General features: G+C 39.7%; 1 protein-coding gene across 2 annotated transcripts in view; it reads left to right on the forward strand.

Annotated features, from left to right (window-relative positions):
• The first annotated feature begins 10,831 nt into the window (after positions 1 to 10,831).
• Positions 10,832 to 23,919, forward strand: part of TBC1D15 (TBC1 domain family member 15) — a 65,370-nt gene continuing 52,282 nt past the window's right edge. For both annotated transcript variants that reach the window (XM_049883905.1, XM_049883906.1), the window contains exon 1: positions 10,832 to 10,919. In XM_049883905.1, the coding sequence (XP_049739862.1) occupies positions 10,890 to 10,919 (30 nt within the window). In that variant the 5' untranslated portion in view covers positions 10,832 to 10,889. The remainder of the gene's footprint in view (positions 10,920 to 23,919) is intronic.

A 23,919-nucleotide genomic window follows, 5' to 3' on the forward strand; every position in this document is an offset into this window, starting at 1 on the left:
GACATTGTCATATCTGTGATTTAGAAAAGAGATAAAAACGTCACTGCTTCATTGTGGAGAAAGGATTAGAAGGGAACAATATTTTAGGTAGGAAGTATAAGGAAACTGACATAGTCATTCATGGGGGAGATGACAGTAGCTTCAGATACAACGAATAACTGTAAAGCTATTAGTTTATTCAGTTGCTTTAAGGGTTTAAAAAATGTTTGACAACCAGCTCTTCATTTGGTGTTGTAGACTTGTAAATCGTCTACCCAATAGCCATTTTCTCCTTTATTTTTTGCTGTTTCCTGGTATTGAGTGGCCATGTATTTCAGGGGAGACTGGAAACCCTTTCCAACCAAAGGGACTAAATCTTTTTTTTTTTTTTTTTTTTAATTTTTATGGTGCTTTAAGTGAAAGTTTACAAATCAAGTCAGTCTCTCACACAAAAACTTATATACACCTTGCTACATACTCCCAATTGCTCTCCCGCTAATGAGACAGCCCGCTCCTTCCCTCCACTCTCTCTTTTCGTGTTCATTTCGCCAGCTTCTAACCCCCTCTACCCTCTCATCTTCCCTCCAGGGAGGAGATGCCAACATAGTCTCAAGTGTCCACCTGATCCGAGAAGCTCACTCCTCACCAGCATCCCTCTCCAACCCATTGTCCAGTCCAATCCCTGTCTGAGGAGTTGGCTTTGGGAATGGTTCCTGCCCTGGGCCAACAGAAGGTCTGGGGGCTGTGATCACCGGGGTCCTTCTAGTCTCAGTCAGACCATTAAGTCTGGCCTTTTTACAAGAATTTGGGGTCTGCATCCCACCGCTCTCCTGCTCAAAGGGAATAAATCTTGATAGTTGAAGCTAATCATGATATTTCAATTCCCGGAGCTCTACCAATTTAGAAATGAGAATGAGATGCAATTACGGCCAATAAGATTTGAGAGAAAGACTCCTGAGAGCTTTTCATTAGTCTTAGAAAAGAAACCCAAGAAAGAAACTTTCTCTCTTTTGGACTTTGGACATGTATTGTAGAAGGATGCGATGAATGGGGCTGCTGCATTCAAGAGTGAACAGTTTCAGAACAGCCTACGTTCAGGGACTGAAAGATCAGAAAGATGGTAAGAACCTGGATCCTTGATGACCATGTTGGAGTGGTAAATTCATCAACCCTAAAACTGCCCTTATCTCTTGAATTCTTGTTGTGTGAGACAAAAAAAAAAAAACCTACTTATTATTTAATACATTTCTATTTAGATTGTCTATTACTTGCAGCCAAAGACCTCTTAACCGATACATATGTGAAAATATGTAACTGAATTTTTAAAATATTCGTTATACAAGTAAACTTTGGAAAGTTACAAAAAAATGTACGGGAAGTTCAATGTATTTTTCATCCAATTTCCCTCGATAGTGATATTTTATATACCTATGGTACAATATCAAAAACAGAAAATTGACATTAGTACAATCCACAGAATTTACCTGGATTTCACCAGTTTTATATGCACTCATTTATGTGTGTATGTGAGTGTGTATATCTAGGTATTTTATCACCTGTGTACATTTGTGTAACCATCACTACAGTCAAGATCCAGAATTGTTTCATCATCCCAAGGCTCTCATGTTCTAGCCCTTTATAAGCACACCTACCCTTTTTTCCCCTACGCCCCAGTCCCTAACCCTAGCAACCCCTAATCTGTTCGACAGCTGTAATCTTCCTCTTTCAAGAATGTTACGTAAATGGAATCATACAGTATGAAAATTTTTGTGATTGATTTTTTTTTATTTTCAGTCAACACAATTTCCTTAAGATCCATCCAAGTTGTTGTATGTATCAAGTTTATTCTTTTTTATTGTTGTATATTGCATGATATGAAAGTACATTTTATTTAACCATTTATCCATTAGACATTTGGATTTTTTCCAGTTTTGGCTATTATAAACAAAGTGTTATGGGTTAAATTGTGTCGCCCCCCAAAATCTGTGTTGGAATACTAACTCTTAGGGTTTTCTTGGTTATGTTAATAAGGTCATTATAGTGTAGGGTGTATCTTAAAATCAGTTTTATAAAAAATATAAATATATTTATAAAAAAAAGCAGGTTAGGCGCAGAAACAAGTGAGCACAAACAGGTATAAGACAGATGCTATCTCAAGACAACTGAGCCAGATGAATCTGCTCACAAGCCCAGAAACTCCAAGGATTGCCAGCTACTAGAAGCTGAAAGTAGACCTGATTGCATAATGGTTAAACGCTTGGCTGCTAAACTAAAGATTGGATTTTCAGACCCACCAGTGGCTCCATAGGAGAAAAGACCTAATGATCTAGTCCTATAAAGATAACAGACTAGAAGACCCTATGTGGCAGTTCTACTGTGTCTTACAGGGTTGCTATGAATTGGAATCGACTTGACAGCACACAACAACAACAGAAGCTGAAATAAACAAGCAAGCACCTCCCCCTAGAGCCACACACTGGCTTCAGACTTCTAGCCTCCTGAACTGCGAGAACATAAATTTCAGTTCTTTGAAGCACCTAGCAGCCAGCAGCACCCAGTGGCCAGCCATTTCCTCAAACAACACATGTGGTTTTTGTACTGGAGTATTTCTCATGAGATACTTCCCAGTGACAGCTTTTCTCAGCACCCTAGATTTCTGGCAAATACCAGAAGTCAGATTTCCAGCAATTTCTGCTGGTGGGCACCACAGAAACGTCTCTGCCATCCAGTGAACTACAGCAGTGCCCTCCAACATGGTCTGGATCTCAACTCTTCCATCCAAAACCAAAACCAAACCCAGTGCCGTCGAGTTGATTCCGACTCACAGCGACTGTATAGGACAGAGTAGAATGGCCCCATAGACTTTCCAAGGAGCACCTGGAGGATTTGAATTGCCGACCCTTTGGTTAGTAGCCGTAGCACTTAACCACTATGCCACCAGGGTTTCCCAGCTCTTCCATAGGTACTCTATTTCAACCCTAGAGCTCTTGACTGCTCCTGATATCTACTATGTCTATGTTCTTTTCAATTCTCTTTTCTTCTTACTAGCCGATCACTCATTAATCTCTTTTTTATAGATAACAATTATTGATACTAAACTTTCCCAGTGTCAATTATTATGTGTTTCTCTCTCTTGATTGGACCCAGACTGTTATATACCCCTTCTTTTTAAATTGAATTTTGATCTTTACCAAGATATCTCTGTGTGTGTATACATGCATATATACACGTTGTTAGCTACCATCAAGTCGATTCTGACTCATGGTGACCTTATATAAAACAGAACAAAATGTTGCCCAGTCCTACATCATCCTCAGAATCACCAGCATGCTCAAGTCTATCGTTGTGGCTATTCTGCCAATTCGTCTCACTGCTGGTTTCCCTTACTCTCTACTTCACCAAAATGATGTCCATCTCTAGCAAGTGATCCTGCCTAATGACATGTCCAAAGAAAGCGAGTTGGACAATGTTCTGTTGTAATCCATAGGTTTGCGTTAGCTAATTTTCAGAAGCAGATTGCCAGGCCTGTTTCCCTAGTCTGGAAGCTTCCCTAAAACCTGTCCGCAATGGAGGACACTGCTGGTATTTGAAGTACTGGTGGCATAGCTTCCAGCATCATAGCCACTACAGAATGACAAAGTCAAATACTGTATTTAATAGATTCTGACATACCTTTTCACTTTTTTTAATCTCTAAAGTCAGAATGTGTTTTATAGCTGATATGAAAGAAAATGTATCTTCACCTAATTGGAAGCATTGTTTTTTCTTAGTGATGCATGAAATAATGTGGATTTCAACTGATGGCACCTTAAAAAAAAAAAAAAAACGATGAATACAGTAGTTCTATAAAGCTTACAAAGAAAAAGAGCAGTCCTCAGCCCTTTCCCCTCCACCCCTGGTTCCTGCTTCTCAGGGGCAAACACTCTGAACTTGGTTAGTTGCTGCTTCTGCTACTTATGGCCACATTTCTAAATAAAATGGTTATATTGTTATTTCTTGATTTTTCAGTTTCAGAGATTATCTATTGACATCTTGGAAGATGATTTAGCTCTTTCGTTTTGCCCAATCCCAACACATACATTTCCTCTCCCCCACCTTCCAGTGTATTTGTTATAAATTTTTATTAGATCAATATTTAGTGTTTATACATTATGACTACGGTAACGTTGGTCACAGTTGAGCCATGTAGTATGTTATGAATACATTTCTTTTTTGTCTTCCTGCAGTTAAATGTTTTGTCTGATTTTTTTATTTGCTCAGTTTTCCGTGTAATAAGTACTAGCTCATCTCTGCCAGTGGTGTAAATATCTCATCACACTCAAATTCATCAAGTAACTTTTTTTCTTTTTTCTCTTGCTGACATGTGGAGTCCTTCACATTTCTGATCCAATTTTCTCTGAGCCTGCTGCACAGCTGTCACCTAGAGATCTCCTTTTGCCAGTGTCCTAGAGATTCTTTTTTGCATTTACCCCGTGTTTGTATTTTCTGTTTTCTGGATTCCATATTTGCTTTTACTCGGTGTTGTTGTCACCAACCCTTCCAGATGCTTTCCGAGAAAGAGTGCATAAAATAAAACAATTTTTAAAAGCTTTCCTTTGTGAATATGCATTACAGACAATCCTTATTATCATTATTTGCAGATTCAGTATTTACGAATTTGCTTATTCACTGAAAATAGCCATGGTGCTTTCCTGGACGTCTGAACATGCACATGCGCACAGCAGCAATTAATGGTTCCAGCTGAGTTCCAACGAGTTTTGTTCTGTGTTAGTAAATTCATTGTTCCCAGAAACTTTACAGAACATAACTATTGTGAATAACAGCAATATTTTATTCTCACACTTGGTTATTTGGCTGGGTATAACATTCTAAGTTAGACATACTTTCAAAGGCTTTATCCCACTGCATTTTGGCTTCCCCGACATGTCTGTCGGTTTGTTCTACTGTGGGGGCTTGGTTATTGCTGTGATGCTGGAAGCTATGTCACAGGTATTCAAATATCAGCAGAGTCACCCATGGCCAACAGGTTTCAGCTGAACCTCCAGACTAAGACAGACTAGGAAGAAAGACTTGGCAGTTTGCTTCTGAAAAAAAAAAAAAAAGTTAGCCAGTGAAAATCTTATGAATAACAGTGGAATATTGTCTGATATAGTGCCGGAAGATGAGCCCCTCAGGTTGGAAGGAACGGAAAAGATGACTCGGGAAGAGCTGCCTCCTCAAAGTAGAGTTGACCTTAACAATGTGGATGGAGTAAAGCTTTTGGGACCTTCATTTGCTGATGTGGCATGAGTCAAAATCAGAAGAAACTGCTACAAACATCCATTAATAATTGGAACGTGGAATGTACGAAGTACGAATCTAGTAAAATTGGAAATCATTGAAAATGAAATGGAAGGCATAAACATCAATATCCTAGGCATTAGTGAGGTGAAATGGATGGGTATTGGCCATTTTGAATCGAACAATCATATGGTTACTGTGCCGGGAATGACAACTTGAAAAGGAATGGCATTGCATTCATTGTCAAAAAGAACATTTCAAGATCTATCCTGAAGTACAATGCTGTTAGTGGTAGGATAATATCCATACTTCTACAAGGAAGACCAGTTAATATGACTGTTACTCAGATTTATGCACCAGCCACTAAGGCCAAAGATGATGGTTTTTACCAACTTTTGGCCCTACTTGAACAGAGTAGAACTGCCCGTTAGGGTTTCCAAGGAGTACCTGGTGAATTTGAACTGCCAACCTTTTGGTCAGCAGCCAAACTCTTAACCTCTACAGCACCAGGGTTTCCTTGACTAAATCAGTGACTATAAAAACATCAGTAGAACAAACACAACGGCATGTGCATGTAGAGGTGTGCAGACAAAACCACGTGATTTGAAACGTCATTATAATTGGGTAATAGTGATAGCTCTGACCTGAGTGCATTAGGTCCAAAAGTAAATTAGCATAGATAGGTATACTGATACATGTAAACTGAGCCTACGAAAAATGTTTTTGTTGTTATGACTAAGTACAGGGATATTTTTATAAAAAATAATAAATTTCTGCTGAAACACTGCACCAAAATTTTTTAGGCAGTCATTTTGGTGTCGCCGCCTCAGACAGTGTCGTCTGGTGCAGTCTGCATCCCTTGCAGCCCCTCAGTGACACCACTGCTGCACACTAGGCATCAGAGATTCCAACCACAGCCAAGAAACCCATGCCCAAGCTTGGCATTGATTCAGCAAAGCAGCCCACTTGCGAGGGATGAATGGGTTGGGAAAATGACTGTATTAATAGTGACCAGCATTGACTGAAGGGCAGTGGGCCTTTACCAAATGTACCGGACTGAGTTAGGTTAACCGGGTGCAAGCTTCACATGATTCTGAGTGTGGGGTGTAGAGCTTTAATAATGACACAGATTGAATTTCTCACCTGATCAGAGGGATGGGATGTGGTAGAGAAAAATTTAATGTAACATTTCTCCTAGCCAGAGTATTGACTGAAGAAAAGCTGAAGCCCTTAGCACAATGCCAGGAATGGATTGTTTAATAAATGATAGGTATAAATTATAAAAAAATTTTTTTTATTATTTATATAATAAGTTTGGGAACAAAAGGCTTCTTACTGCAAATTAAGCGCTCCAGATTCATTTGCTACTTCTTGATCTTCTTAAGCCTCCTTCTCCTTCAACTGCCCCTTGAATGTTGGCACTGCCCGCAGCCTATCTTTGGATTGCTTTTCCTCTTTCTCCAAACACTATTCCCGGGCCACTATCCTCATATCCTGGCATCACCATTTCTTATGTGCTGATGATTCCCTAATATCTCCAGCCCAGGTCTCTCTTTCTTTCCTAAATTCTGGAGCCTACCCCTACTGCCTGCTGTGGCTTTTTACTTGAATGACCCACTCCCACCTCAAAAAATCCTAAACCTTTGCTACTGGAAGTGTGGTCTGTACATCAGCATCAACAGCATCACCTAGGTGTTGTTAGAAATGGGGACTATCAGGCCCCAACCCTATTGAATTCAAATCTGTGTTTTAATGAGATCCCCAACTGATCTGTACATACATTACTTTTTAAGGATCACGAGGGGAAGAAATCAGAGTACACTTACATATAGTAAGTGGATAAGCTTTTCTAAAATATCATGCATATAAAATTTAACGTAAATAAAGTCACTGAGTCCCACTATAACTTATAATAATTACAGTTGTCATGGGCGTAATTTCATAATTCCTAGAGTCACTATATAGTAATTTACTAATTATAGGTTATGACTCAAAAAGTCATATGATGCAAAGGAAACTTAATAATAAAGTGCCTTGAGTTGCAATAATGAAGGATTCTATCAGGAAAACATTAAATGACACAGGAAGCATCAAAAGAAGATGGAAGGAATACACAGTCATTATACTAAAAAGAATTAGTCGATGTTCAACCATTTCAAGAGGTAGCATATGATCAGGAACCAATGGTACTGAAGGAAGAAGTCCAAGCTGCTCTGAAGGCATTGGCAAAAAACAAGGCTCCAGGAATTGATGGAATATCAACTGAGATATTTCAACAAATGGATGCAGTGCTGGAGGTGCTCACTCGTCTATGCCAAGAAATATGCAAGACAGCTTCCTGGCCAACTGACTGGAAGAGATCCACATTTATGCCCATTCCCAAGAAAGGTGATCCAACCAAATGTGGAAATTATAGAACAATATCATTAATATTACACACAAGCAAAATTTTGCTGAGGATCACTCAAAAATGGCTGCAGCAGTATATTGACAGGGAGCTGCCAGAAATTCAGGCCGGTTTCAGAAGAGGATGTGGAACCAGGGATATCATGGCTGATATCAGATGGATCCTGGCTGAAAGCACAGAATACCAGAAGGATGTTTACCTGTGTTTTATTGATTATGCAAAGGCATTCAACAGTGTGGATCATAAGAAATTATGGATAACTTTGTGAAGAATGGGAATTCCAGAACACTTAATTGTGTTCATGAGGAGCCTTTACATAGATCAAGAGGCAGTTGTTCGGATAGAACAAGGGGATACTGATTGGTTTAAAGTCAGGAATGGTGTGTGTCAGGGTTGTATTCTCTCACCACACCTATTCAATCTGTATGCTGAGCAAATAATCAGAGAAGCTGGACTATATGAAGAAGAACAGGAAATCAGGATTGGAGGAAGACTCATTAACAACCTGTGTTATGCAGATAACACAGCCTTGCTTGCTGAAAGTGAAGAGGACTTGAAGCACTTACTAATGAAGATCAAAGACCACAGCCTTCAGTATGGATTGCACCTCAACATAAAGAAAACAAAAATCCTCACAACTGGACCAATGAGCAACATCATGATAAACGGAGAAAAGATTGAGGTTGTCAAGGATTTCATTTTACTTGGATCCACAATCAACAGCCATGGAAGCAGCAGCTAAGAAATCAAAAGACGCATTGCCCTGGGTAAATCTGCTGCAAAGAACCTCTTTAAAGTGTTGAAGAGCAGAGATGTCACCTTGAAGACTAAGGTGCCCCTGACCCAAGCCATGGTATTTTCAATCGCATCATATGCATGTGAAAGCTGGACGATGAATAAGGAAGACAGAAGAAGAATTGATGCCTTCGAATTGTGGTGTTGGTGAAGAATATTGAATATACCATGGACTGCCAAAAGAATGAACAAATCTGTCTTGGAAGAAGTACAACCAGAGTGCTCCTTAGAAGTAAGGATGGCGAGACTGCATCTTACATACTTTGGACATGTTATCAGGACATGTTATCTGGAGAAGGACATCATGCATGGCAAAGTACAGAGTCAGCGGAAAAGAGGAAGACCCTCAATGAGATGGATTGACACAGTGGCTGCAACAATGGGCTCAAGCATAACAACGAGTGTAAGGATGGTGCAGGACTGGGCTGTGTTTCGTTCTGTTGTGCATAGGGTCGCTAGGAGTCGGAGCTGACTCGACAGAACCTAACAACAACAACAATTCTTTATACCTGGGCAGGATATTAGAGATAACCTCCCCAGCTTTTTCAATCAAAGAAAATGAGTCTCTTGGAGATTAGTGAGTTGCAGTAGTCATGAGCTACCAAAAAAAAAAAGAAAAGAAAAAACCCAAATCCATTGCCTTTGAGCCGATTCCAACTAACAGCGACCCTGTAGGACAGAGTAGGACTGTCCCATAGGGTTTCCAAGCTTGTAAATCTTTACAGAAGCCAACTGCCACATCTTTCTCCCTTGGAGCAGCTGGTGAGTTCAGTCAAGCTTTTGCTTAGTAGGTAAGCCCTTAACACCACACCACCAGGGCTCCAGTCACAAGCTACACTATGACAAAACAGAGACTTCATTTCAGGTAGCTGTCTTAATCAGCTATGCTACACTATGAGCTGAAACTGATCACGCCCCTCTCTGACCTACCACATTTAATTGCTTGTTTAATTTGATTGTCTCTCACCTGTTTCTGGCTGACCTATTTGTCTTCAGGGTTTATGTCATGTCCTACTTCATCTATTGAGAGTCTCTCAACTTTTCCACTAGTCATTGATCTCTACCTCTCCTGAACTCTTACAAGAGTCAGACTACAGAACTTTTTTAAGCGCTTTACTATGTAAAGTAGTGCTACTGAGAGAGCACAGACTTTGGTGACAGCCCAGAGATTACAGGAGTCCTCGCTGTAGAAACTGACCAGCTGGAGAAATCAGACCTATAGGCAGTGGAATCGCTAGGGAGGTGCGGAGAGCACGGACCACATCAGGTGACACTGTCAGAGGGTGCGACACCAAAATGACTGTCTATAAAATTTTTGTGCAGTTTCAGCAGAAATTTATTATTTTTTTATAAAAACATCCTTGTAGTTATAATAATAAAAACATTTTTCCTAAGCCCAGCTTAAATGTATCAATTATACCTACAAGGCTAAAACTCTGTGCTAGTTTACTTTATGAATCTTCTAATGCGCTATCAGTTACTCAATTACAATGACACTTCCAATCAAGTGGTTAATCCGCACATGCTACAAGCATGTGCTGTTGTTTTTGTTGCTGCCGCTGTTTTTATAGTTGCCAATTTTATGAAATTTTCTGGTGTTTTAGCTACAATATTGTGGCAATTAGCAGGGAGGGTAACACCAACCCTAGTGACACCAGTCTCATGAGGTTCCTACAACCACTCCATGAGTTATTCCCATTTTACACCCTGAAGCTTGCTTGAATTTAGAAACTTCTTTAAAGTCACAAAGCTATTAACTATGTAGCAACTGTGAGCTACGTGTGGTGGACTTTGGAGCAGTGACGGTCTGGTATTATCCCCAGTTCTGATCAAAATACCCTGTTCAGGGCCAGGAGTGGCAATAATCAGACTCAAATTCAAAAACCTCACATACAAAGCGTGTGTGTGTGTGTGTGTGAGATAGAATACAAAGCGTGTGTGTGTGTCCGAGAGATAGAGGGCTGGGGTTCCTGCCCTCACCACAACCCTACTATCTAAATTTTACAGATGAAGAAACTGAAGTTTACAGGGTGGAAGTCACTCGCCTAGGCCACAAAACCAGGACCCTGGCTCCTAACGTGCTTCTTTCCCTCACATTTAATTGAAGTAGCTTGCAAAGGTTTGGAGTCACAATTTTAAGAAGACTCCAATTCAAATACAGTTCAATTTAGGTTTCCGCCTTTTTTTTTTTTTTTCTATAAAGAAATAAACGGGCACACGCGCACTCCCGCGCCAGAGCCTTCAGCTTAGAGGACGAGAAACCCTATTCAGCACGCATGCGTAGGGCGGCTCCTCCTGTTCCACCTCCTATTTTTGCGTATCTCCTGCCACTCAGCGCCCGGATGTCTTCCTAGTTTTGCCGGATGTTGTTGTGAGTCCGAGAGACACGTGAGGCGCTGATACGTCATCACAGGCACGCGCAGAAAACATGGCGGCGGCGGGTGTAGTGAGCGGGAAGGTAAGTAACGGCCTGGGGAAATACCCTTGCTATTCTCTTGATGGATGACTTACTGCCTGGGGGCTGGCAGTGGAAGGACGCTAGGGCCCTTTTGCAGCAGGGACAGCCCATGGCGGATGTGAAAGAAGAGGACTTGGGGGTGTCAGCTGTTTTCCCAAGAATGCCGGCTCAGCCCGGGAATTAGAAACCCGGTTCCTGTTCCGATGCCACCTAGGCCTCGAAGCTGTTCTCCTGTGCCCCGCCCCAGAGCCGGCGGGATTTTCCCCCCCATTTTCTAAGACCGGTGGTTCCCTAGTTCCTTTTATTCTGGCTCAGTTTTTCCTTACTCTGGTTCCTTATGTCGGCTCTTCTGACTCCAGCGCCTTTTCTCTCTCCTTTGAGGCTTTAACCTCATTTGTCTTTACCTGCCCTTGCTGCGCGCCGGTAAAGGCGTCTGTGCCTCTCATTCGAGAGGAACTCAGTGGGTGCTTTGCAGCTGTGTGCGCTATGCAGCTGTGTGCTTAGAATAAGTTCATTGGATCCACCTTACCAGACAGCTGAGTTGGTTGGTTGGTGTGAGTAGCAGGGCATGTGTCTTCTCATGGAGCCGGAGATTTACACCATTTCACGCTTGTCTAGGAAGGCGTTTGTTCAAGATATTTCAAGACGTCTTCATGATGTTTCTGTGGTGGTATCTTTGGTGCCTCTTGACGAAGGTGGTTAGTGACCCTCTCCTAGTTCGTTAGGAACTAGAATTAGGTGTGGAGGTTTCGTTGTATAGTGTCTATTCACGTTCTAAGGGGATCTCTCATGCCTATTATTTAGGACCATCAGCTTCCTGACAAACCATTGGCAGCATTTCCGAGTGTGGGAGTGTTTGGAACAGGAGGGATTGATGATGACTCACCGAACACTAAGGACTGTTTACTCTGCGGATAGCTTTCTTTGTACCTTGCGTTTCACCCATATTCTGCCTGTCCCCCCCCTCCCATTTTGAATTATTCGACAGCATTTGTGGTTTGGTGTATGGACTACTAGACTAGGCAGTAGAATAACAAATATTTACCTGGTGTTGCTATTAATTTGGAGAGTGACACTTTAAAATTGGGCAGTGATGACGTTTCTGCGTTTCATATTCTTTATTTGTAGAAGGAGGTGATACTAATCATTATTTCTTGTATTAGAGTTGTTAGGATTACAAGAAATAATAAAAACACTTTAAAAAAGGCTACACACTTCTACTTACTGCCTATATCAAATTATAGGTTAGGCATCCTTTTTTGAATTATTCATGCCCTTGGTTTTCTTGATAGTTTTTGCTATCAAGATGGTGGATGCTGATACTCTACTTGACTCACTACATGTTTGAATGTCGTCCTGTTTGATTTTTCCACCTGGACTCATCGAGTCTAGGACTTTCCAGGAGGGGATATTTCCATTTGAACTCTCCCCTTTTCAGATTAGGATTAATTTTGAAAGACTGGAGATGATGAGGCTGAGTTGTGAAATATATAACTTCTCCCTTCCGGACACTACCTCTCGTAGTTTAACTTTTTAAAGTAGTTGTATATTTTATAACTTTGCTTTATTACCTCATTTATTCTCACTCATTGCAAATTCATGCACGTTGCTGTCACTCCACTAAAACTTTTTCCATACCAAAAGATGACTGTCTCCTAAATAATGCTGTCATGACCAGCAAAACGCACTTAATAAGTACAGATCTGGTTTAATGGCACCATCATTTTCCTGGTTGTTTGTAAAACAAATTTGGAGGCATCTATTTTATAACAACATCTAATCAATAACCGGGTCCTATCAGTTTTACCTAAAAGAGATTTCTTAAATTTGCCACATCTTGATCATTTTTAGTCACTCAATTCATGCCCTTGCTATACCTCTAGTCTTGAGTTCTTGGCTGATTTTTCTCTTTGCTACAGCCTCTTTGTCCATATTCCATTCTCTGTAGTTATCTTTCTCATGCACAAATCTGATTTTTATGCATTTAAAAACTGCTTTAAAATTTAAAACCTGCTTTAAAAACAAACGAAATCGTCACCGTCAAGGAAACCCTGGTAGCATAGTGTTTAAGTACTAAGGCTGCTAACCAAGAGGTCAGCAGTTCAAAATCGCCGGGCATTCCTTGGAAACTCTATGGGGCAGTTCTGCTCTGTCCTGTAGGGTCGCTATGAGTCAGAATCGACTTGACGGCAGTGGGTTTGGTTTTTTGGGGGTCACCATTAAGTTAAAAATCAAAGCTGGTTAACATAGCATAAAGAGCCACATTACCTTTCTGGCTTTATGTTATGCTTCCCTACTTCCCAGTCTTGTTTCTTTGGGAAAGTGGAATGGTGGAGAATATGTGTGTGTGTGTGTGTGTGTGTATGTATGTATGTATGTGTTCGTATGCATTCATACTTACCTATTCATCCACCCATCTATCTCCACCCCCACAAAGATTCAGCTAAGACCTGTCCAGTTTAGAAGTGCAGGGCAGTGGCTGTTAACCAAGGCTTATTAAAAAACAAAAAACGAACGAAAACAACTCACTTGTGATACTTTTAAAAAATACAGATGCTGGGCCACATCCCAGATCTATTGAATTAGAATCTCTCGGTGTTGAGATCTAGGATATGGAATAATTTTTGTTATAACTCTGTTTTGCTTGTTTTGGATTTTGAGTGTCAGGAAGTGATGGAGGGAGGAAGTTAATCTCTGTCATGTAAAGAAACAGTGTAAGATTAAGTGTTAAGTGCTTGGACTCTTGAGACAAACTTGTTTCAAAAACTAACTTCACCACTTACCATCTGTGTGACTTCAGAAAAGTTATTTAGCCCCTCTCTTCTTCTTCAGTTTCCCCCTGTAAAATGGGGATAACAGTACCTACTTTATGGGAGTGTTACGAGGATTAATGAGTAAATATATTTGAACAAGGCTTGGCACACAGTAGATGCTGTGTAGGTGCTATGTTATTTTAGGAATTGAAAAATACCTTGTTTTAGAAGTCATGGCATAGTTTTGATGAGTGAAAAATCATCACAGTAGGGCATTGGTTAATGAGATGCTGACTGCCTGAATCCAAACTCTAGTTCCACTGCTTCATAGCTGTGTGACCTTGGGCAAATTTCTTAACTTCCCTGTGTCCTAGTTTCCTCATTTGTAAAATGGGAATAGTAATTGTACTTCCATCATGGAGTTGTAGAGAGGAGTAAATGAATTACTATTTGTTTAGAATGTAGAATAGTGCCTGGTGTCAAGTAGATGATCAGTAAATGTTAGCTGTATTGCTATTAAGGAAGAACTCTCTGATGCTCTTAAGATTGTAAGATTAGTATCGGTTTGGAAATAGTTGAATATTTATGCTGGTATTTTTCCACAAAGGAATTAAGGCTGCTCACAAATATAAAAGCAATATAGTTAGATAAAATAAATTGGAGGGAAAAACACGAGGCAAAGGGAAAGTAAATAAAAGTAGGAAAGGTAGCTGGAACTGGAAGTACGACTATTAAATAAACTAGTTCAGTAAGTGTAAGGTACCAATATAATGTATTCAGTTCTCTGATGATTTGGTTAAATTCAGGGGTAAGTTTTTGTCAGCACAACCGGATGGATTCAGTCCTATATATATATATCCTGTTTCTCTTAGCTGAGCCTTTGAAAGTGGGTTTGAGTTTGGAGTTCAGCTATTCCGTGTTGCTATACAAGTGCAGAACCACATTTTAACAGTCAACCAAATGGGGAGGATCAACATCCTTTTGTGAATACTGAGGGGAGAAATAGGGACAGGACACTGCAAAGACCATCCTGTTTCCTCTCCAACAGGTTCCCAACAGAGTTGAATTATTGGAATGAGTTGAATTTACCTATCACAGCGAAGGGAGGTGGTGGGGGAGATAGCCTAATTTTTGGCGTTATACCAGTTCCCACGTATCTTAGTTATCTAAAACTGCTATAACAGAAATACTGCAAGTCGATAGCTTTAATGAAGAGAAGTTTATTCTCTCATAGTCTAGTAGGCTAGAAGTTTAAATTCAGGGTGGCAGCTCGAGGCGAAGGCTTTCTCTTTCTGTCATCTCTGGGAGAAGGTCCTTGCCATCAATATTCTTCAATCGGGGAGCTTTTCAGCACAGGGACCCTGGGGCCAAAGGACGCAGCTATTCTCCTGGCTTTTGTTTCTTGGTGGTATGAGGCCCCTGTCTCTTTGCTTGCTTCTCTCTTTTATATGTCAGAAGAGATTGGCTTAAGACACAACCTAATCTTGTAGATTGAGTCCTGCCTCATTAACATAACCGTCACTAGTTATGTGTCAACATCATAGAGAGAGAATTTACAATATATAGGAAAATCATATCAGATTACGAAATGGTGGACAATCACATAATACTGGGAATCGTGGCCTAGCCAAGCTGATAGACATTTTTCGGGGACATAATTTAATCCATGACATCATGATAGTTACAATTTACTCTCATTTATTAATGTAACAAATATTTATGAAGCACCTAATGTGTTCCAAGCACTATATTAGGCATTGAGGATACATAAACAGCCCCGTACCCTTAGAACTTACAGACTTAAGTTCTTCAAAAGGAAAACATTCACTAACAATAACTTAAAGTTGTCTAAATAAGAAATGCAACATGTGTTTTAATTATTTGAAGTAGGTGCTTTTTTTTTTTTAATTCTATTTTAGATGAAGGTTTACAGAGCAAATTAGTTTCTCATTAAACGATAGTATACATATTGTTTTGTGACATTGGTTGCCAATACCACGACAAGTCAACACTTTCCACTTCTCGACCTTAAGTTCTCCGTTACCAGCTTTCGTGTCCCCTTCTGCCTTCTCATCCTTGCCCCTGGTCTGGTATGCCCATTGAGTTACATTTTGTTTTATGGGCCTGTCTAGTCTTTGACTGAAGGGTGGGACCTCAGGTGTGACTTCAGTACTGAGTTAAAAGGGTATCCAGGGGCGATACTCTCAGGGTTTCTCCAGTCCCCGTGAGTTACAATTTTGTTCTAAAATTTTCTCCTCCTCTCTCCAGCACCCTCTCTATTGTGATCCCTGTCAGAGCAGCCAGTGATTGTAGCCAGGCACTATCTAGTGGTGCGTAGGTGCTATTTTTAATGAATGCTTATATTGTGGAGACCTGTAGATTGACTGTAATTGTCAAGAGGACAGGGCCTGAAATGTTTCACCTGCACCTAGCCTAGAGTCTGGTAGCACATAGTAAGTGTTCAGTGAAGGGAAAAGAAAATAACTTGAAATAATGGAAGATCAACTAATGTTTTTTTCCTTAGAGTTTGTTTAGATGGCAGTTTTAGTAAGAATTTATTTCGCAGCTTAAAATTGGTCCTTTTAGATATGCTTGCAGTGCTGAGAAACCCTGTGTTTTAGAAAGATATTCTTAGTATCTACTAGATTTTCCTGGAGAATTTTTCTATACCTAGACTGGATCTTGTAACATGGTATTACCTTCCTTACCTGATGAATATTCTTTCTTTATTTTTTGGCATTCTTTAGTTTAACAAACATTTGAGTACATGTTATGTGCTATGGGTTCTGTGGCTATAAGGGTGGTTTAAACACGTAACTTTATCCTTGGAACACAGTACAGTAAGTAGTTTGCAATTTTAATAAGTCATTTCAATTTGTGAATTAATAAAAACATGGCTTTTTTGAAAGAATCGAAATGTGAAGTCTTTGATGAAATGTAGCTACTTGCACTAGGTGAAATACTGTATTATAATCTAACCTTTTTATTTTCACTCTTTAGTGGAAGAAGTCCTTATGAAATCTACCTGTCTTCTATTATTGTGCACTATTATAATGTACATGCAGTAATAGGTATAAGAGAAGTCATTCATTTAGTCCTCATTTGCGCCTCCTCAGACTGCTGTGTTATATCTGCCTCCTGTCGTACATTGTTGGTCACACTGGTGTCCTTAAGTGGCAGTGATAGTTCTACCACCCACCCTTCATTAAGAATTATATAGTGCTCTGTATCTGAAAGGTTCACTTCTTCACTGTCAGAATTTCTGTGATGTGTTACCCTTAAAACTGCCTATGTTCTACACTTGAGTTCCACAGTCATTACTGGTTAACCGTCCCAAACAAAACTCAGTATTTACTTTCTTCCTGTATTCCTTTTCCCGGTGAATAGCCTCATCTACTCAGTTTTTGTCCTGACTCCTTTTCTTTTCTCTTCCCACATCTAATCAGCACAAAGGCATATCATTTTGACCTTCTAAATATCTCCCTAAGCCATCTGCTTCTTCTCATCCTTGCTGCCAGTACCTTACTTCAAGCCACCCTAAATCTCTGCCTCCCTGGATTACTGCAACTGTTCATTCTTGGCCCTGTAGCCAGCACGTTGGCTCAGAAAAGGCAAGTCTGACCATGGCATTCCTCTGCTACAACTCTCTAGTGGCTTTTCTTTTTCTTCAGGATAAATTCCAAATTCCCAGTTTCTTAAATATGGCTTATAAAACCTTTTATGATCTGATCTGGACTCTGTCCTCTAACTTCTTTGGCTTCTCCCAGAAAAAAAAAAATGATACTTGGGCTTCAGCCATACAGTGAACTACTTGCTCTCTATATAGTTTCCGTCTACCAAGATCATATACTCTCTGTCTTTCCTCATCCTCTTCTAGTTAAAATTGCTGTTCTTCAGGTCTTAGCTTATATGTCACTGTACTTAAGCCTTTCTGACTCTTACTTGTCTGAGCCACCTAAGTCTAGATTAAAAAAACAAAAAACCAAACCAGTTGCCATGGAGTTGATTTTGACTCACAGTGACTCCAGGTGTTTCAGAATAGAACTATGCTCCATAAAGTTGTGCTCGTTTAGAATTAGATTGCCAGTCTTTCTTCTGAGGCACCTCTGGTTGGATTTGAACTGCCAAGCTTTCTGTTAACTGAGTGTTGAAGTGTTTGTGCCACCCAGGGACTAGGATAACCTGTTGCTGTCAAGTTGATTCCCACCTATAACAACCAGGTTTAGGTTAGAAAAAAAAAAAAAAACAGGTGTTATTTATTAGGGCCTGCCGTGGCACCCTATTTATACTTCCATCTTATGTTGTAATCATTGGTTTTCTTGTCCTCATCCACAGTTAGACTGTAAATGCTGTGAAGACCGTGACTGAATCTCATTTATTTAAATCTAGCGGCTTCTGTGCCTGGCATATTGTAAGCATTCAGTATATATTGAAGAAATAATTGAAAATGGCATCTCCCTCAGGATGCTCTGTATACTTCCATCACACTCTACTATGACCATTGATTTCCTGGTCTACATGACACTACTAGTTTAGTCAGACATTTTTTTGGTATCTGTGTTTTTTCTACAACACCTTTTATCCTCAGCATATGACCAAAAAAAACCAAACCCATTGCCATCGAGTAGATTCTGACTCAGCATATAGTTGGTGCTTAATATAAATGGTGAATATATGAGTAAAGAAACTTCTAAATCAGATTAGGTGGAATGGGGGTGGGTGGAAGCATTTAGGCAGGCTATTTGTACTCTTTTGGAGGGCTTAGTAGAAGTTGCTAAAAGAAAGAGTAGAGCGAACAGAATGCACAAAAAATGACAAGATTTTCAGGGAACAGGTGAGTTCAGAGTGACTCAAGGTAGGGAGGTTGTGTGTGTTGGGAAGTATCAAGAAGTGTAGCTATAGGAGTAAAGGGTGGAGTCAGAAGAATTTTTTTTTTTTAAACTTAGTTTGCTTTAGGTAAAAGTTTACAGTTCAATTAATTTCTCATACAAAAATCTATACACATATTGTTTCACGACATTAGTTACAATTGCTCACAACGTGACAGCGTACTCCCCCTTTCCACTCCGGGCTCCCTGTGTCCATTCAACCAGTCCTGTTCTTTCTTGCCTTCTCATGCTGCCTCCAGACAGGAGCTGCCCATTTGGTCTTGTGTATCTTATTGAACTAAGCAGCATGCTCCTCACATGTATTATTTTATGTTTTATAGTCCCGTGGAATCTTTGTCTGAGAGGTAGGCTCTGGGAATGTTTTCAGTTCTGGATTAACAGAGCATCAGGGGGCTGTAATTTCAGGGATTCCTCCAGTCTCTGTCAGGCCATTAGGTCTGGTCTTCTTATGTGATTTTGAGTTCTTTTCCATACTTTTCTCCTGCTCTGCCCTGACTGGAACTCTGTTGTGTTCCCTGTCAGGGTGGTCATTGGTGATAGCTGGGCATCATCTAGTTCTTATGGTCTCAGGCTGGTGAAATCTCTGGTTTATGTGGTCCTTTTAGGTGGTGTAGTGGTTAAGTACTATGGCTGCTAATCAAAAGGTGGGCAGTTCGAACCCATCAGGTGCTCCTTGGAAACTATGGGGCAGTTCAACTCTGTCCTATAGGGTCGCTATGAGTTGGAATCAACTCGACGGCATTGGGTTTGGTTTTGGTTTTTTTTTTAGTCTCTTGGCCTAATATTTTCCCTGTGTCTTTGGTTTTCTTCATTCTCCTTTGCCCCAAGTGGGATGGTACCAATTGATGGAGGTAGATGGCTGCTGGAGTCAGAAGAATTTTAAGCTCAGACATGGCATGATCAGATGTGCATTTTATAAAGATGAGTCTTGGCAGTGGTTACACATTACACACCTAACATAGATTGTTGTAAGGTGACTAGATTGGGAGAAGAGAGACCAGAATGTTACTTTAGCGACATAGGCTAGAAATAATGAAGCCAGGGTCGGAGGGGAAAGTTTTAGTGGCTTATGAGATGGAATGTGGTTGGTGAAGGAGCCATTTAGGGGAAGTGGGTGGATGAGATGTCTTTGACAGAGTTGGGAATATTAGCAGAGTAGATTTAGGATAGAACATACTGAGTTTAACGTGCCTGTGAGTTTTTCAAGTGGAGATATATTCAGTAGTACTTAGATATTTGGGTGTGGAGCTCACTAGAACATCTGTGTTCATGAGAGATATTGGTCTTTAGTTTTATTTTCTTGTAATTGTCCTGTTTCCTTTAACAGGGTAATGCTGGCCTTGTAGAATTAGTTGGGAAGTGTACTTCCTCTCTGGTTTTCTGGAAGTGTTTTTGTAGAGTTGGTATTATTTCTCTCTTAATTGTTTGGTAGACTTCACTAGTAAACCCCTCTGGGAAGGGTTTTTTCTTTGTGGGAAGGTTTTTAATTTAACTTTAATTTCCTTAATGGGTACCAGGCTACTCAGGTTATGTTTTTCTTTTTAGGTGAACTTTGGTAGCTTGTGTCTCTCAAGAATTTATTCATTTTGTCTTAAGTTGTCAAGTTTATTAGTATAAACTTGTTTATAAATTTCCTTAGTATCCTTATCGATAGAATCTGTAGTAATATTACCACTCTAATAGCAAGAATTGGAGCGGTAATGGTACTACAGTTTCTACAGATAAGGAAAGGATACTATTACTGCTCTAATTCCTGTTACTGGAGCCATGATGGCAGTTGTTAAGCACTCTGATGCTAACCAAAAGGTTGGCAGTTCGAACCCCCTTAGCCGCTATGAAGGCGAAAGATGTGGCAGCTAGCCTTTGTGAAGATCTGCAGCCTCGGAAACCCTGTGGGACAGTTCTGCTCTGTCCTATAGGGTTGCTGCTATGAGTCAGAATTGACTTGACGGCAGTGGGGTTTTTTTTTTTTTTTAGTTCCTGTTATTAGTTATTTGTGTCTTGTTTTTTCCTGATCAGTCTGGCTAGTTTTACCGATTTTATTCAATCTTTTGGTTCATTGATTTACTCTTTTTTTATTTGTGCTCTAATCTTTATTTTCTTCTGGTTACTTTGGCTTTAACTTGTGTCTTTTTCTACTTTCTTAAGGTAGAAGCGATGTCATTAATTTGAGATCTTTCTTTTTTTCTAATAAGGGCATTTAATGCTATATATTTCACATTAAGTCCTGCTTTAGTGGCACCCCACTATTTTGATATGATGTGTTTCTATTTTTATTCAGTTCTGAATACTTTCTAATTTCCTTTTTGATTTCTTCTTTAACCTATGGGTTATTTGGAAGTGTGTTATTAATTTTCAAGTATATGAGGGATGTTCCAAAGATATTTCTATTATTGATCTATACTTTAATTCTGTTGTGGTCACAGAACATACTTGTATTCTGTTAGATTTACTGAGATTTGTTTTATTGGCCTACAATGTGGTCAGTCATTTTTTAAAAAATATTTGTGAGATTTATTATTTATTATTGTGCTTTAAGTGGAAGTTTGCAATTCAAGTCAGCTCCTCATACAAAAAGTTATAAAACATTGTTATGGGACCCTAGTTGCTCTTCCTACAATGTGATGGCACATTCCTTCTCTCCACTCTGTATTTCCCATGCCCATTCAACCAGCTTCTTTTCATCGCTGCCTTCTCATCTTGTGTAAATATTGATTATGGTTATGTCCTACTGGTATATTGACCCTTCAGTCAGTATATAGTGTTCTTCCTTATCCTTTGTAGTGGATTTTAAAGTCTATTTTGTCAGAAATTAATATTGCCACTCCTGTTCTTTTTTGATTGTTGTTTGATATATTTTTTTCCATCGTTTGAGTTTTAGTTTGTTTGTGTCTCAAAGTCTAAGGTGTGTCTCTTGTAGGTTGCATATAGATGCACTGTGTTTTTTAAATCCATTCTGCCACTCTCTGTCTCTTTATTGGTGCATTTAGTCCATTTAAATTCAGCATAATTATTGATAGGTATAAGTTTAGTGTCGTCATTTTGATGCTTTTTTTTTTTTTTGACAGTTTATTTTTTCCACTTAATTTTCTGCGTTGAGTAGTTTTTTTTTAATGTGTTGTCTTTTCCTCTTGGTCATTGTTGTTGCTTTTGTTTTTGCCGAGTGTTTGTTTTTCTTGTTTTTTATTTCGATGTGTAGAATTGTCAGTTTCCTTTGTGATTACCTTAATATTTATTCCTATTTTTTTACGTTTAAACCAATCTTTTATTTCTTTATATTGCCTTGACTTCTTCTCCATATGAAAGACCTCTGACTGCATTTTTTAGTCCCTCTTTTTTGATTTAATGTTGTCATCTTTTGCATAATGATGTGTCTGTTTTCCTGTTTTGAGCATTTTAGCTTTGATTTATTTTTGTGATTTCCTTATCTGGATTGATACCTAGTTGCTCTGTCCTGTGTTCTAGTCTTGAGTTGTTATCTAATGTTACCAATTTTTGTAATTGGAGGACTCCCTTTAGTATTTCTTGTAATTTTGGTTTGGTTTGTGCAAATTCCCTAAACTTCTGTTTATCTGGAAATGTCCTAATTTCACCTTTATTTTTGAGAAGCAGTTTTGCTGGATATATAATTCATGGCTATCAATTTTTTTCCTTGAAGGCTTTATATATATTATCCTACTGCCTTTTTGTCTGCATGGTTTCTGCTGAGTAGTCAGAGCTTAGTCTTATTGACTCTCTTTTGTATGTGACTTTTCATTTATCCCTAGCTGCTCTTAAAATTCTCTCTTTATCTTTGGTTTTGGCAAGTCTGATTATAGTATGTCTTGGTGACTTTCTTTGGGATCTACCTTGTATGGGGTTCGATGAGCATCTTGGATAAATATCTTCTCCTCTTTCATGATATCAGGGAAGTTTTCTGCCTACAGATCTTCAACAATTTTTCTGTTATCCCCCATTCTGGTACTACAGTCACTCGTAGGTTGCTTCTTTTGATAGAGTTCCACATAGTTCTTAGGGTTTCTTCATTTTTTTAAATTATTTTATCTAATTTATTAAATTTTATTTTAATTATTTTCCTCAAATATATTGGAGTCAAGTGCTTTATCTTCTGTCTCACTAATTCTGACTCCATTTCCTCAATTCTGCTCCTGTGACTTTCTATTGAGTTGTCTAATTGTGAAATTTTATTGTTAATCTTCTGGATTTCTGTTTGTTGTCTCTCTGTGGGTTCTTACAGCCTATTAAATTTGTCATTATGCTCTTCTCTAATCTTCTTAAGTTCCTTTAATGCTATATCTGTGTGTTCCTTGGCTTGTTCTGTGTTTTGCCTGATCTCCCTCATCTTTTGAAGAGTTTTGTATATTAATCTTTTGTAGTCTACCTCTGGTAGTTCCAAGAAGTTCTCTTCTTCTGGAAGGTTTCTTAATTCTTTGTTTTGGGAGCTTGCTGAAGCCATCACGGTCTGCCTCTTTATGTGATTTGGTATTGACTGTTGTCTCCGAGCCATCAATAAGTTATTGTATTTACTTATGTCTGCTTACTGTGTCCTAGCTTCTTGTTTTGTTTTGTTTCAGTATGCCCAAATAGGCTGCTTCAGTGAGCTAGTTTGATTACTGGCACCTTTGAAGCTCTAAGGTCCTGTCACCAGGTGGATAGAGCAGTTACTGGGTGTATGAGCCCAGGAGTTTGTTAACCTTTCTCGTATGGATTCAGCTCAGGTGTCCAGGTAGTTGGTTACAAAGTGTGTAGTGTAGGCTCTCACCTGCAGTCTTAGACGAGCAGTGGTGATTGGTGTAGGCACAGGTATCTGGGTGCAGTAGGGGATCACATCCTGTGCAAGGCAGGGGACTAACGATTGCCCCTGAGTGTCTGTGAGGAAAGCGTGCCCCTGTTCCCTAGGGCACTTAGGTGGGTGGGTTTTGCAGCCAGACTGTGGGCATCTGATGTTGTTGGGTGTAAGGACTGGGAGGCATCACTTATCCTTGGACCCCTGTCGAGGGTGGCTAGGTGGTGTGGGTGCAGCCCCCAGTCCTCAGGCCCCTGATGTGGGTAGGTAAGGACTCTGTTTAATAGGTAGAGCAATGTGAAATGCCATGAACCTACCTCTCCACCATATAGCTGAAACAGTTGAAGTTAGACTTCAGGTATGTACCCTGTTGTACTGTGCTAACAAGGGCCTATGCTGTTGAAATGGGCCCACACAGGTCTGTGTAGGGGTCAAGGCCATTCAAAGTCTGTGGACTCTTTATGCCTCTACTCAGGCAAAGGAGCTATTTCTGCCCTGAGTTCTCAGCTTAGGGCAGCTGGCAAATTACTTTTTCCCCCCGTTTGTTAATTTGTTCCTTCTCCAAGGCTGGG

Source organism: Elephas maximus, chromosome 4 (genome assembly GCF_024166365.1).
Source record: "Elephas maximus indicus isolate mEleMax1 chromosome 4, mEleMax1 primary haplotype, whole genome shotgun sequence".
NCBI lineage: Eukaryota > Metazoa > Chordata > Mammalia > Proboscidea > Elephantidae > Elephas > Elephas maximus.